Source organism: Alosa pseudoharengus, unplaced genomic scaffold (assembly GCF_046254945.1).
Source record: "Alosa pseudoharengus isolate Yale_2024_CS ecotype anadromous, Long Island Sound unplaced genomic scaffold, YU_APseudo_1.1 YU_APseudo_1.1_scf_3, whole genome shotgun sequence".
NCBI classification, from domain to species: domain Eukaryota; kingdom Metazoa; phylum Chordata; class Actinopteri; order Clupeiformes; family Clupeidae; genus Alosa; species Alosa pseudoharengus.
The window spans coordinates 2590272-2604878 of record NW_027468718.1 but is presented as its reverse complement, the minus strand read 5'-3'; the positions used below and the strand labels follow the sequence as shown (position 1 = coordinate 2604878).

Below are 14607 nucleotides of genomic sequence, written 5' to 3'. Positions count from 1 at the left end.
AAAGGTGTTTGATGCAATAGCCTATCAATGGTAGAGAACAACACCCTAGAGTTTCCACTGTTTTCAGCAATTACCTTAGAGAAGTGGTTCCTTCTCTCATTCCGAATAGCTCTATTATAATTTGCTATTTTTTCTTTTAGAATGGCACGGTGAACCTGTAACTTAGTTTTTCTCCATGTTCTCTCAGCTTTTCTACATGATCTTTTTAGATCATGGATATTTTCGTTCATCCAAGGTGTCAGTTTGCTACAGGGCCTTTTTTTAGTCTTTAAGGGTGCCACTCTATCAAGCATAGCGCCTAATTCATGATTGAGAGCCTCTACCATTTGATCAATGGGATGATGTAAAATATCTAAATTTATGGAGTCTATAAGAGCTATGAACTGCTGTTCTGCTCTAATGTCCAAGAGTCGCGATTTGATTGCAATTTCGGGATGAATTTTTGGAGTATGTAGTACTATATTAAAAGATACACAATAATGATCAGACATATTTATATCATTTACTGATAAGTCTGTGACTTCTATCCCTCTAGAAATGACTAGATCGAGGGTGTTGCCAAGGTTGTGGGTGGGTCCTGTAACATGCTGCTTTAGCTCTAAACTGTCCAACACATTAAGGAACTTACTGGCTTTAGCATCAGTTGTCTTATTGACATGAATATTAAAGTCGCCATTTACAATTATCCGATCATAGCTAGTGATGATGAGCGACATAAGTTCAGAAAACTGGTCGAGAAAGCCAGCCCATAGTTTAGGAGGGCGGTATAAGGTTAATAGAAGTACAGCTGGGTCAGCCTTCAGAGTGAGGGCAATGTACTCAAAGGAAGCGAATTCACCAAAGTTGACTCTAGTGCAACTATATTTGTTTGAGAGAATGGAGGCAATTCCACCACCTCGTTTGCCTTGTCTAATTGAGTGGAAGAAATTATAATTTGGGGGACAAGTTTCAACAAGAACAGCTTCGCTGTCTGAAGTCAGCCAGGTTTCAACAAGAAACAGAAAATCCAATTGTTTTTCACTAATAAAATCATTGATTGCAAAGGTTTTGGTAGTAAGTGCACCTATATTCAGTAAACCCATGTTAGCTGAAAATGCCTCTGAATATTTGTTAGGTTTCTAGTTTTAAATTTGTCTTTTCTTTTTACTATACGTTTGGTAGAAATCAACGTTGGAATAGAACTATAAGCATAAGTCATGCTATTGCATGAAGCAGCTTGATCTATGGTAGTAGTATTGTATGTTACCCTGCAGAAAACATTCTCAGACCCATCCACATGTATAATGCCATTCGAATCAATACCTGGGGGGCGTGAATCTGTAATATTTTCTACAGAATGTCAATGCCTCAGTGTGGACGCTATGTTGTCAGAGAGTAGCCTGGCTCCATGTTGGTTTGGGTGGAGACCATCACGCTTCAGCATACTGGGCCTCTCCCAGAACAAGCCCCAGTTGTTGACATAGGGGATGCTTAGGGAAGCGCAGTAGCGTTTGAGCCAGGTGTGGAGATCGAACAGTCTGGACCATCTCTCAGCACCTTTTCTGTAGGTAGGGAGAGGCCCAGAGATGACAAAGCGTTTTTCTGTGCCCATCAGGGTGGTGATGAGAGTTTTGTAGTTTTCCTGCAGTGCTACTGACTGCTTATCTCTGATGTCGTTTGTGCCCACGTGTACGATGATGTTGTTGACCTTGGTGTGGCAGGCCAGGATGCTTGGGAGTTTCTGCTGGATGTCAAGGACCTTGGCACCAGGGAAGCAGTAGACCTTGGAGGGACCGCTACATGATGGGGGAATGCAGAGGTCTCTAACCATGGAACTGCCGATGACCAGGGTGGAGGTTGATGAGGTCCGGGGAGGTGGGGGTCGGGGGGGCGCCGACTTTGAGGAGGGACCAGGATGGTTGTCTCGGGGCAGGAGGGGCTCCTCATCCTCGGTCAGAATGGCGTAGCGGTTTTCCAGTCGTATAGGTTGGGCTGGGCCTGAGTGCCGTCCGGACCGTCTGCCGTGCTTGTGATGCTTGCTTCTACGCCATGGCTCAGGCTGATGTGGAGTGGAGCTGGCCAGCAGAGCAGGCTTGGTTCTCAGCAGAGGCCGGGGAGAGGCAACAGGGACAGAAGTTGCATTAGTGCATGGCATGGTTAAAGTATTGGAGGACAGAGTGAAATCAGGGCATCTGGCATTAGTATGTGTAAGAGAGGTAACGTTACTTACGGAGAGAATGGTGTCGAGGAACTGTTCATCCTTCTCAATCTGATGGAGGGTCGCTATTCTGGCTTCAAGTTCCACTATCTTTTCGCTGAGAAGGACGCAGGAGTCGCAGCCTGGTGCACAGCTGAGGGGAGGCATCGTGTCGCGGCGAGGGCTCGTCGGTGTCAACTTTCTTTTAAACGTTTGTTTGCTAGTTGGCTAGCAACAGCGATATCGTGCAGTTCCTTGATAACTCGAACACAGGTAGCGGGTGAGTAATCTGAGATTACTCACTTTTATATTGAGTCACTAGTTTTGAGAGACGTTAGAAGGAATTTGATGCTTTCTTCTTCCAGATAGCGTTTCCTTGGCCCGGTATTATTTGCAGCCCTTGATGCTGGCTTAATCGTTTCACGTTAACGTTTGACAGAAAAGTTTGGCGATCAAGGTTATAGAGTCCGATAATCCAAAGCCTCGAGCAACAACAGTTTATGGAACAGTTTGTTCACGAGATATAATCGGTAGCCAGTAAATCCGTAGAAAGTAGATAGTAACAAGGAGATTTTAAGATAGATAAGTTTGGAAGTTTAGGTAGTTACATACGGAGCACGCCGACATTATGTTGCTTTGTATTTATGTGTCGCTTTGGACAAAGGCGTCTGCTAAATCCATAACCATAACCATAAAATGCAAAATGTGTGTGTGTGTGTGTGAGAGAGAGAGAGATCAGCAGATGCAACAGCACCAAACCAGTCAATGCATGGGGCTCCTGTTTTTGCGGTCGGTCTGATTATGTGCGTTTCGTAACAGCGCACAGAAACTCCTGGGAACCTACAGCGCATATTTCTCGGCAACGACGCTCTGTGAACTGAGGAACTGAAAACGGCTATCTTGCGGACACATCAACACAGCTCACAAGAAGTGCGCAACAACCTATGGCAACAACGCAGGAAAAGTTCCCTTGCTAAGTCAAGTTCCGGATGTCACGCGCTGGTTTGCGGCCACATAGAGCCCCGGGTGCCCAGTGTCGCTTTTGGCACCTTAACCGCAAAATGACACGGGGGAGGTTTGCTGTGGTTTGCCTGGTATGACGAAGATTTAAATATTCTCGACTGAGTCATTTTACTCTTTTCCAAATGTTTCTACACGCGGAGAGCAAGGTGTCTGTTGTTTTTTGTGTTCGACACCTATTTTGTTGTTGTTGATGGTTTCCGCATCCTTCCCGTATGGAGTAGGCTTGACCATAACCAGGAATTGCGTGGGAAAGAATCGAAATCGAAACCGAAACTTAGGCTGCGCGAGTCTGACCATGGAGTTCAATTGTTCGACGTCGTCTACACTTACGCGATGAACATAACTGGATTTTTTATCTTTTGCGCGGCTTGCACAGTCCTCTGTCGAGGTAAGACTGATTTGTTGCTTAAATCTGTGTAAGTTAGCTCTCTGGCTTAATGTCTACCTTATTTTAACCGATAGAGATTCATCCAGCCTTCCCTGAAGCCCATGGTGGTGGAGGTGAAGTTAGTTTGATGTTGGAAATTCGACAGATAATCAACATTTCAATACCTCCTAAGCCACGTGACCTAGTAACTCCAAACCAATGCAGAATAGTTCTATACTCTTTCTGTCACCCTCCTCCCCAGCTAGGGTTACCACCGAGGCTATGTCTGATAAAACACCTGGACATATCAATGACCCGACCAACCGCTTTGCTCACAAGTGAAAATGGCCATTAGACACATGTAGCCACACTACAAGACAAAATTGGCCTTTGTGCATAGCCCTGAATATTTAAATTTCTCAAGTATTCTCATAAGAGGAAACGTGTAGGCTAACTTATCTAAGCTGACCTGATTGCTTAGATACTGGTGCTTGTGCTTGCTTTTGCTCCCTCTGCTAAAGAAATTAGTAGAGGGATGACATTAGATCTTAGGCTATTTACCATACCTTAGCCACACCTATAGCCAATTTTATTTAGTATGTCGCAATCAGACATTAGAATAACTTATGTTGAATGTTTCATTTTCTTTTTTACTGGCCTGTCAGTCTTGTGGACATACTGTCATCTTCGTCCTCCGCCTCACTACCAATAACGAACGACGTTGAGTATTTGACATTAGGTAGACCAGTGGGACGAGTACCACTGGTGGTACGCAGACTCTCTGCAGGGGTTCTCAAAGTTTTGATTGGTGAGGGCCAATTCAGGAACCCAACATTGAACTGAGGGCCGCCAAAGGGGCGGGGGGAGAAAAAGAAAAAACCTGGAAAAAAATCCAATTTGCATCTCTACAGTTTATATTTATTGCATTAAACACATTTTAATTCATAACTGAGAAAAAATGCAATGCACACACAATCCCTGGGGTTCTCTATACCCTAAACAGACAAATTTGGGGTATAACAGTTCTGGTTGCAGTCCATTTCAAGTACAAACTTATTTAGAACAAACAGTCTCAGTGTGCTTTGCTTCTTATCAGCATAGGCTTTATTCAGGGCCAATTCCAGCTACCAAAGCACCACAGGAAAACCTGACGGCCATTAAACACCACTAAGAGGAGACTCATTCTTTTCAAAGCGCACAGTACAGTTGTACAGTTTTAACAGTTTTACAGATGTTATCAGATGTTATCGCGGGCCGCCAGAAATGTTTCCGCAGGCCGCCATTGGCCCCCGGGCCGCACTTTGAGAACCTATACTAAGAAGATTGGTCACTGACAGTAGCCTATACTATAACACATATGGAATATGGATCAACTGACAGTATAACACATATGGAATATGGATCAACTGACAGTAGCCTATAGTATAACACATATGGAATATGGATCAACTTGCGTAGGTCCACCAATGTGAAACTAGCAATATGAACAATGTGAAACTATTAGACAATTCAATTGTAAAACCACATAGGCTAAGGTAACTGGGTAGACTTCTGCATTGTGTTGGTCATCAATAAAGATGACCCAAAACGGCCACGGTATACTGCTGAAGTTTTATTCTGCACACACACACAGCAAACCATACAGGGTGAGTTCGCCAATAGCTCCACTCTCCATAAAGATATTAGACAGGCCAGAAGAAAACCAAATGCATGTCAATTAAAGAATAAAACAGGACACACCTCTCCCTATAAAGATATTAGACAGACAAAAGCAAAAATGCATTTAAAGTGAAGAATAAAAAAGCAGGACACACCTGCACACATGCTGCACAGCAAAACATACAGGTGAGTTCGCCTGAAGCTCCTGCACACATGCTGCACAGCAAAACATACAGGGTGAGTTCGCCTGAAGCTCCTGAAACATACAGGGTGAGTTCGCCTGAAGCTCCTGCACACATGCTGCACAGCAAAACATACTGGGTGAGTTCGCCTGAAGCTCCTACACACATGCTGCACAGCAAAACATACTGGGTGAGTTCGCCTGAAGCTCCTGAAAAAGTTCACACAAGCCAACTGTTGCAGCTGCTAATGTGCTATTCCAGCTCCATAGCTAAGCTAGTCTACTGTACACAACTGTAGGGCTAGTTCTGGCATGTGGTTAGATGGATGTAAACATGTAAACAATGCATTTTAAAAGTAAATTCACAAAAATAACTAAAATATAATGTAGGCCTACATAAACTGAATACAGACAATATAACTTGAAGCAATCTTATGGATGAAGATCGCTTATGAGGCTGCAATCAGTCAACCTACCTCTCTCCATAAAGATATTAGACAGGAAAGAGGAAGGGGGGAGACCGGGGGTCAAGACTACTACTAGTGTACTCTAGAAATAAAGGAATAGATTTGAAACTGTATGATATTAACTAGATAAACTAGATCTCTTGTGCAATTATGTTGTGAATACATAAGTGTAAGGTCTAACCTGTTACACTAAGCTTCATTTAGAATGACTTAACGGTAGGCTATTTCAAGGTGGATAAATGCTATTTAGAGGTGGGTAATTAGAGGTGGGTAATTAGAGGCGGGTAAATACAATTTCTGAAATTCAGGAGGTGCGTTTAGCCTCCACCACAGCCCTGCACACTACACAGGCGAATGAGAGAGACTGACACACACACACACACACACACACACACACACACTAGGGCTGGTGATGGTGATGATGATGGTGATGATGATGATGATGATGATGGTCATGATGATGATGGTGTTGATGATGATGGTGACGATGATGATGATGTGGTTTCTCACCCCCAGCCTTGGAGGCTCCTCCCCCTCCCTACGATGTGGATCTGGAGCGGAATAAAGCACTTCTGAAGTGGAGGAGTTCAGACTCACACAACAGCACCTACACTGTACAGTACCAGATGTGAGTGTACACACACACACACACACCACCTACACTGTACAGTACCAGATGTGAGTGTACACACACACACACAGACACACACACACCACCTAAACTGTACAGCACCAGATGTGAGTGTACACACACACACACACCACCACCACCACCTAAACTGTACAGTACCAGATGTGAGTGTACACACACACACACACACACCACCACCACCACCTTAACTGTACAGCACCAGATGTGAGTGTACACACACACACACAGACACACACACACCACCTAAACTGTACAGCACCAGATGTGAGTGTACACACACACATACGCAACACACACACCACCACCACCTAAACTGTACAGCACCAGATGTGAGTGTACACACACACATACGCAACACACACACACACACACACACAACACCACCTACACTGTACAGTACCAGATGTGAGTCTACACACACACACACACACACACACACACACCACCTAAACTGTACAGCACCAGATGTGAGTGTACACACACACATACGCAACACACACACCACCACCTACACTGTACAGTACCAGATGTGAGTGTACACACACACACACACACACACACACACACACCACCACCATGCACACGTTCACCACGTCCATACCAGGTTCAAAGTGATGAATTAGTGGTCAGATTTATCTTGATGATTTAGCCGCGTGACTGGGGTGGAACACACACACACACTCGTCATATACAGCAGCATATGACATACATCTCTCAAAAGCCACTGTGAGTTCGGGATTGTGTCGTAAAACTGCTAAAAATTGCGGGAATAGTGGTATCAGCGGCTACTGTACATATAGAAAGCCAATGGGGTAGACAGAACTTACGTTAAATAGACCTCTATAGAAAGCCAATGGGGTAGACAGAACTTACGTTAAATAGACCTCTATAGAAAGCCAATGGGGTAGACAGAACTTACGTTAAATACACCTCTATAGAAAGCCAATGGGGTAGGCATGACTAACGTCAAATAGACCGATAATAGACCTCTATAGAGCCGTTGGGGTAGATAAGACTAACGTCAAATAGACCTCTATAGAGCCGTTGGGGTAGATAAGACTAACGTCAAATAGACCTCTATAAAGCAGTTGGGGTAGATAAGACTAACGTCAGATAGACCTCTATAGAGCGGATGGGGTAGATAAGACTAACGTCAAATAGACCTCTATAAAGCCAATGGGGTAGGCATGATGCTGAAATAGATCAAATAGACCTCGTTTTTTCACTACTTGTGGGGCAGCCGTGGCCTACTGGTTAGCGCTTCAGACTTGTAACCGGAGGGTTGGGGTTCGCTCATGGGATCAAAAGAGTATACTTATACTTATACTGACAGGTTCAACATATAATCACAAATGCTGGCCAACATGGAAAGGATCTCCTATGTCTAAACTATGTCTGTGTTACCCAGTGGGTGGCAGTAGTAAGTTACAGCTTCGTAACATCAGTAGGCAAACTCATGTTCACTCAATGCTACATCCCACAGAACAGAAGCCAATCTACAGCATTTAATGCTCTTTATTTCATTTAAGTAACACTGCGTTGCCTTGTTGTACATCTCATCGTTGTGAAGAAGCTCACATTTGCTCATATCACCTTCCATTTGTTTTCTTATCTCTTCTGGACGCTAACTACGTTCTCATTAGTAATCACTGTATTCCGCTAAAATGCCCGTTGCTACACAAACGTAACGTATTCACCCGAACTCTACTGAGTATATTGTGTGTGTGTGTGTGTGTGTGTGTGTGTGCAGCGGCAGAGAGGATGGAGTGTGGCATGACCTGCCGGGTTGTGTGAACACGCCGGAGAAGCAGTGTGACTTCAGCGCCATGGCAACGCACCTCTACGGAGCAACGCTGCAAGTGCGCACCCAACGACACAACGTCTCATCTCCATGGCAACAGAGCAAGCAGGAAGTGGGATGTGTTCACAGTAAGTCCCCATGATCAGTTCATAAGTATGCAGTGCCATAACTACATCTGACGTTTATACTAAACCGTTTGAAAATCGGTAGAAAATTGAACAAGTTAAGGCTATTTAAAAAGTATGCACCATTGAAACACAATGTTATGAGTGAGCGAGCTGACTGTGGCTAGATGGCCGTGAGGTGCGGACGTTGACCTCCATTGGCCAGCAGCGCGGACATCTAGCCTTTATTATGTATATCTATGTTTCTGACTGCACCACTGGACCAGCTGTTCCACCTCCTGCCTGTAAGCAGACTCATCACCATCCTGGATCAAACCAATGATGGTGGTGTCATCTGCAAACTTCAGGAGTTTTACAGACGGGCTCTTTGAGGTGCGGTCATTAGTGTAGAGGGAGAAGAGCAGTGGGGAGAGGACACACCCCTGTGGGGCGCCTGTAGCCTAGAAATCTAGACGCACCCTAGCGGCGGCAAATTAATTTGCTCAGCGTCTAGAAGCAAACCATAGGGATTTCTATTGGCTGACGCCGTGGACGTCATCCAATCACAGCGCTCTATTTTCTTAGAGAGTCTTAAGGCGGGCTTAACAGGATGACGACAGTCCTGCGACGGTGAACAACAAGGAAGGTGGCTATGGCGAACGAAGAGCGGTTGTTTGAATCGGTGTTGCCGTCATCCTGCTTTTTGTTCTGATTGGTCGTAACGCTGTAAATGGGATTGCAGACTATACATTTCAATGATGGCCCGCCAGGCTAGGGCGCCTGTACTGATAGACCGGGTTTTGGATGAGATACTCCCCAGTCTGACATGCTGCTGCCTGTCAGTCAGGAAGCTGATGATCCACTGACAGGTGCTGACAGGCACTGAGAACTGGGTGAGCTTCTTGGCATACGTCCCTGGGGAGTGGAGGTGGTGCAGGATGAATTGCAGTCCCATATTGATGGCGTCATCCGCCGACCTGTTTGCCCTGTAGGCAAACTGCAGGGGTCCTGTACTGGGTGAGCTTCTGATGTAGGAGTTCAGGCATGATGGTGTTGAACGCCGAGCTGAAGTCCACAAACAGGATCTTGGCATACGTCCCTGGGGAGTGGAGGTGGTGCAGGATGAATTGCAGTCCCATATTGATGGCGTCATCCGCCGACCTGTTTGCCCTGTAGGCAAACTGCAGGGGTCCTGTTATGTCCTTCAGATGGCTCAACACCAGTCTTTCAAAGGATTTCATGACCACAGACGTCAGGGTGATGGGCCTGTAGTCATTTAATCCTGCGACGGAGGTTTTTTTTGTTGATTGGGATGATGGTGGAGCGTTTGAAGCAGGAGGGCACTTCACACAGCTCCAGGGACTGGTTAAAGATCTGCGTGAAGATTGGGATGATGGTGGAGCGTTTGAAGCAGGAGGGCACTTCACACAGCTCCAGGGACTGGTTAAAGATCTGCGTGAAGATTGGCGCCAGCTGTTCAGCACAGACACGCAGACAAGACGGGGACACTCCGTCCAGGTCCTGGATAGGGCTGAAATGATTCATCGAGTTACTCGAATAACTCGATTACAAAAATTACTCGAGGCAAAAACTCTGCCTCCAAGCCTTGTTAAATTCCTATGACACGCACTATACGCGCAGGGATCTGATTGTTCCACACGGACCGTTGTTCAGGAAGCACACCACTAGCGCGTGATACATTCTGAATTTAGTTGGCGCGATAGCGGAGTCAAGATGTCCATTAATGGCAGAGAATGTCTTAAGTTTTCAAGTAAAGTTTTGGGATCATTACAGACTCAAAAAGGAAGAGAACAAGCATCTGAACCGAAAACATCCACTCCATGCTGTTTCACCAAGCGCCGCTGAAACAATCAATAAAGGATCAATAAAGTTATCTATCTATCTATGTGTCTATCTATCTACGTAGCCTATACATTGATGTTAGCTAATTTTAAACGCATAGGCTACTGTATTTGTATCGATGTCGTGATATATTGTTTAGCTTTGATGTTTTTAAGTAGTAAACTTATTCACGTTCAATTGTAAGAGAGTAGGCTATGCCTAAAAAAGAACCCCTTCTTCACATACAGTACACACATGCATGCACCCTCATCTTCCCTCACGCACCGCACGCGTGCACAGACACACAGGTTGTGAGGTTACCATAGCAAATAGGCTCACCCCAGAAATTATTTTTTTAGTAGCCTAATGGTAAAATTATTTGTTAGTAGCCTAATAGTAGGCTATTTTTTAGTAGCCTAATGGTAAAATTATTTGTTAGTAGCCTAATGGTAAATGCTGCAGGTGTATAAATCTACATAAAACAGATATTTACTTTGATGTCAAGTCTAGATTACAGCATGAAACTTGTTGTGCATATTAATCAATTAAATTGCTTTCCCTCTTCTCCCTCCCAGCACTTCACAACATAGTATGGACAGCTTTGTTCGCCCAGCTCAGTCATGCACAAGAGGCTGCAATTTTACAGAGAGCATTTTGAACATTATTTAATTGTTGGCACTGGCACTTATAAACACTAAATGGGTAAATTGCGATAAATGGGCTTAGTTTTGGAGCCAAATGTTGGAGTTAGAATAAATACCTCTGTGCCAATTGCTTGATCATTTAACAGCCACATCATTTTCGCTATGCATTATTTGTTTTGGTTGTTTAAAAATGCAAAAAAAAAAAAGATCTGATTAATCGATTGATAAAGTGCTAGATTAATCGATTACAAAAAGAATCGATAGCTGCAGCCCTAGTCCTGGAGCTTTCTTGATCTTCTGCTTCTGAAAGAGCCGGCACACATCCTTCTCGCAGATTGTTAGTGCAGGGTCGGGTGTTGAGAGGAAACCTTTTGTGCGTGAGGGGTGTGGTAATGGGTGCTTTTCAAACCTGCAGTAGAAGTTATTCAGGTCGTCCCTCAACCAGTCTGGGATTTTCTGCAGGGTGAGGGGATGGTCTCTTGTAATCCATGACCTGTTGCAGGGTCATTGGCTGAGAGGCTATTTTTTAGCTTCTCACTGTAGCTTCTTTTGGCAGTAAAAGTCATTCAGGTCATCAGGCAGTCTGGGATTTTCTGTAGGGTGGGGTTAACTCTTTCCCTTTGTATCTCTCTCCCTCTCTCTCTCTCTCTCTCTCTCTCTCTCCCTCCCTCCCTCCCTCCCTCTCTCTCTCTCTCCCTCCCCCTCTCTCCCCCCCTCTCTCCCTCTCTCTCCCTCTCTCTCTCCATCTCTCCAACCTCCCGTAGCTGGTTCCTGTTCTCCTGAGGTGGTTGCCATGGCGTCTCCTGGTTACCTGAGTGTCCAGATGGATCGTGAGCGCAGTGACCAGAGCCTTCAGTACGAGCATGCACACCTGAGCTACAGAGTGCTCTACGGCAGGGAGGGAGGGAACATGAAGGTAACACACACACAAAAAAGATTGAAATTGACCGCAGCCATCTTTACGAAAATGGCGTTTCAAAAGTGTTCGTTTCCGGCACCAGCTAGAATTAGCCTATTGGATTCCACGTTACAGACGCAGTGTTTCCTCTAGGATTTTTTTACGCAGTGGGGGCAGGCCCCACAACAACCCCCCCCCCCACGACACAAAAAATTATAGCCTATAATTTAGTATGAAAAGTATTTCTTTTAAAATATGAATTGCTTAAAAATACTGCTAATTTTATGCTGTTTAACAAATGTATAAATTGTGCACTGTCGCTTTAATTCACGTTTATTTCTCAATGATCTTCTGCCTGCTCCGCTATAGCTAGTGCTGTACCTACGGCTGGGCCCTCTCACAGTTTTTAAATGGTCAGTAGTGGGAACTACTGTTGCCTTCATGATTTCCTTTTAAAAGTTTCTTATAAGAAGGATATATCAATTATCAACAATGACAAGCCAGCTGGAACCTGCGGCTGGCTCTCTCTCTCCCTCTCGTGAGTGCAGACGCTTTCCCAATTAAATGGATCACATAATGTTCACGTTAGATCTGCTGCAAAGGAGATAACTAAGAGTTAACTTAGTTTAACATGATGTTATCTCGATTTAACATGATGTTTTAACATTGACATTGCAAACGTTCTCTAAGGAGAGTGAAAAGCAGTTTGCAGTAAGGCTAACCAACGTCGTCTCTATCGCAGGAAAAAAATAGCGAGCAGCCTGATAACCAAATGAAATGCTCGGCGGGCCGCAGTTTGCCCACCCCTGGCCTAGGCTAAGCATTCTGTAGCCTAATTCGTTAGAAAATTTAAAAAATGGTTGCACTTCTTTTTGCTAATTTTCACATTTAGCAACAAGGGTAACAAACGTTTAGGTCGTGCGGCCTTTGTGCGTCTGTGTAGCCCAAATTATTAAAAAATAAACTTTTCCGTGTCATACAACACAACTATTTATTTTAACATCATTACATCTATTACTATAGACTATTTCCAATTTGTATTATATTAGTGACTCACTTATCGTTTCAATGTTTCCAGATGTTTGATATCAGGACGTGAGCTGTCAGAACTGACAAGTTGAACGTTGTCTTATTAAAACGGACCCACCGCGGTGACGTTTTTGGTGGAGGTGTTTAATAGTGACTCAGAAGAAAGCAAACGTTTGGACGATAAGCACATCCACACACTATGTGGAGGTAAACTGGACAGCCCCAAACCTCTGAATAGTTCTGCTTGTTGTTAAATTGCAATGTTAGCGGCTGCCAACGGGGGGGTGCATAATGTCGGCAGGATCATTTAAAAGGCAACTGCGACTATTGTGCGTCTGTCCCATTTCTGATACCGTGGGGGAAGAAAATTAAACCGTGGCGGGCCGCCACTACCAAATCAACATAGAGGAAACACTGAGACGGCGACAACGTAAGGTACACCGGTATGTCGTTGATGAAGATTGGACATTCCCTCAGAGGAAAAGAAGTGGTTCGGGAACATGCTTCACTTCACCTCGTAATAAGCACAAATTTTTTCATTGGTTGGGATAACATTTTGGGAATGGTGGTAGAAGTTTGCCCTGTCTCTGAAGTCCTAAGTTATTTAATGTGATGTTCATATGTGATAATAAACAATGCGCGTCAATATTGAGTCACTTTAGGCTACACAAATAATGATTCCTGAATGCTATATTTGGACAGGTTGTATGCCTATTACGCAATAGGCTATCCAACGAAAATTACTATAATTAAGGCGAGACACGGCAGGTGAAAACATCGTTTTTTTCATGCACTGGTCAATTTCGAGATTTTGAGCTGAAATGCAAACTAACATGGACGCGCGAGGACGCTCGTGCCCAACACTAAACTCGTGCATGAGCTGTCATCTACCAATCAGCATGTGCAAACTGGTGCCGGAAGTTGCAACCATGTAAAGCCATGTTTGCAAAACTGTCGGCGGCCAAATGCCATGCTAAGTGGGTGAAGCTAACCCTTCAAATCTTGACCCCCTGATTAGCCACCGTTAAATTATATGAAGATAATGTCATAGACACAGACACATCGTTAGCCACCGTTAGGTGCCTTGCTCAAGGGCACTTCAGCCGTGGAAGGGGGCATGGGAGAGTAATGCTCAACCATCCCCCCCCCCACATTTTTCCTACTGGGTCAGGGATCGAACCGGCAACCCTTTGGTTACAAGCTCGAACCCCTAACAAGTAAGCGAACCGAAGGGTTGCCGGATAGATCCCCGACCAGTAGGAACGTTGATAAACCAGTATTCTTTAAAAATTACGTTTGTCAATAAACCAGGATATTCTTTAAAAATTACGTTTGTCAATAAACCAGCATATTCTTTAAACATTAAGTTCGTTAAAGAAACCCTATGCAACAATTTTAGCAAAAATGACCTTAATTATGCAGGTTGAGAGTCGTTCTGATGGTTTACAACACTTTTTGGGTCGTTGGTGGGTGCTTCGTCTCCCCCTAGTGCTTCTCTGCGGAAAAAACGAATATGCAACTTTCTGGTCGCGGACCGAACACATCCGGAAGTATCCAAACGCGCCTCGAAAATGTAGTCAGATTGTAGTTTCTAAGAAGACTGCAAAACGGACTCCGACTTGGCTTTGTTGCTGTTGAAATTGTAAGTAGCCTACCCTTGGGTGAACTTTTGTAATGTGATTTGATAGTCTCTTGAACAATGTGTTTGCTCGACCTTTTTATTGCGAGTCCTGTATGTGTTTAGCCTGGTTTCTTGATGGCTAA

The 14607-nt window shown here is 44.4% G+C and overlaps 1 protein-coding gene across 3 annotated transcripts in view; it reads left to right on the top strand.

The window, feature by feature from the left end:
• The first annotated feature begins 2886 nt into the window (after nucleotides 1–2886).
• The window catches only part of LOC143100018 (interleukin-10 receptor subunit beta-like), a 17398-nt gene continuing 5677 nt past the window's right edge, over nucleotides 2887–14607 (top strand). Inside the window, exons 1-4 of one of the 3 annotated variants that reach the window (XM_076262949.1) lie at nucleotides 2887–3587; nucleotides 6390–6501; nucleotides 8276–8454; nucleotides 11681–11832. In XM_076262949.1, coding sequence (XP_076119064.1) covers nucleotides 3533–3587; nucleotides 6390–6501; nucleotides 8276–8454; nucleotides 11681–11832 — 498 coding nt within the window. In that variant the 5' untranslated portion in view covers nucleotides 2887–3532. The remainder of the gene's footprint in view (nucleotides 3588–6389; nucleotides 6502–8275; nucleotides 8455–11680; nucleotides 11833–14607) is intronic. The other 2 variants (XM_076262951.1, XM_076262950.1) reach the window with 2 other exon arrangements.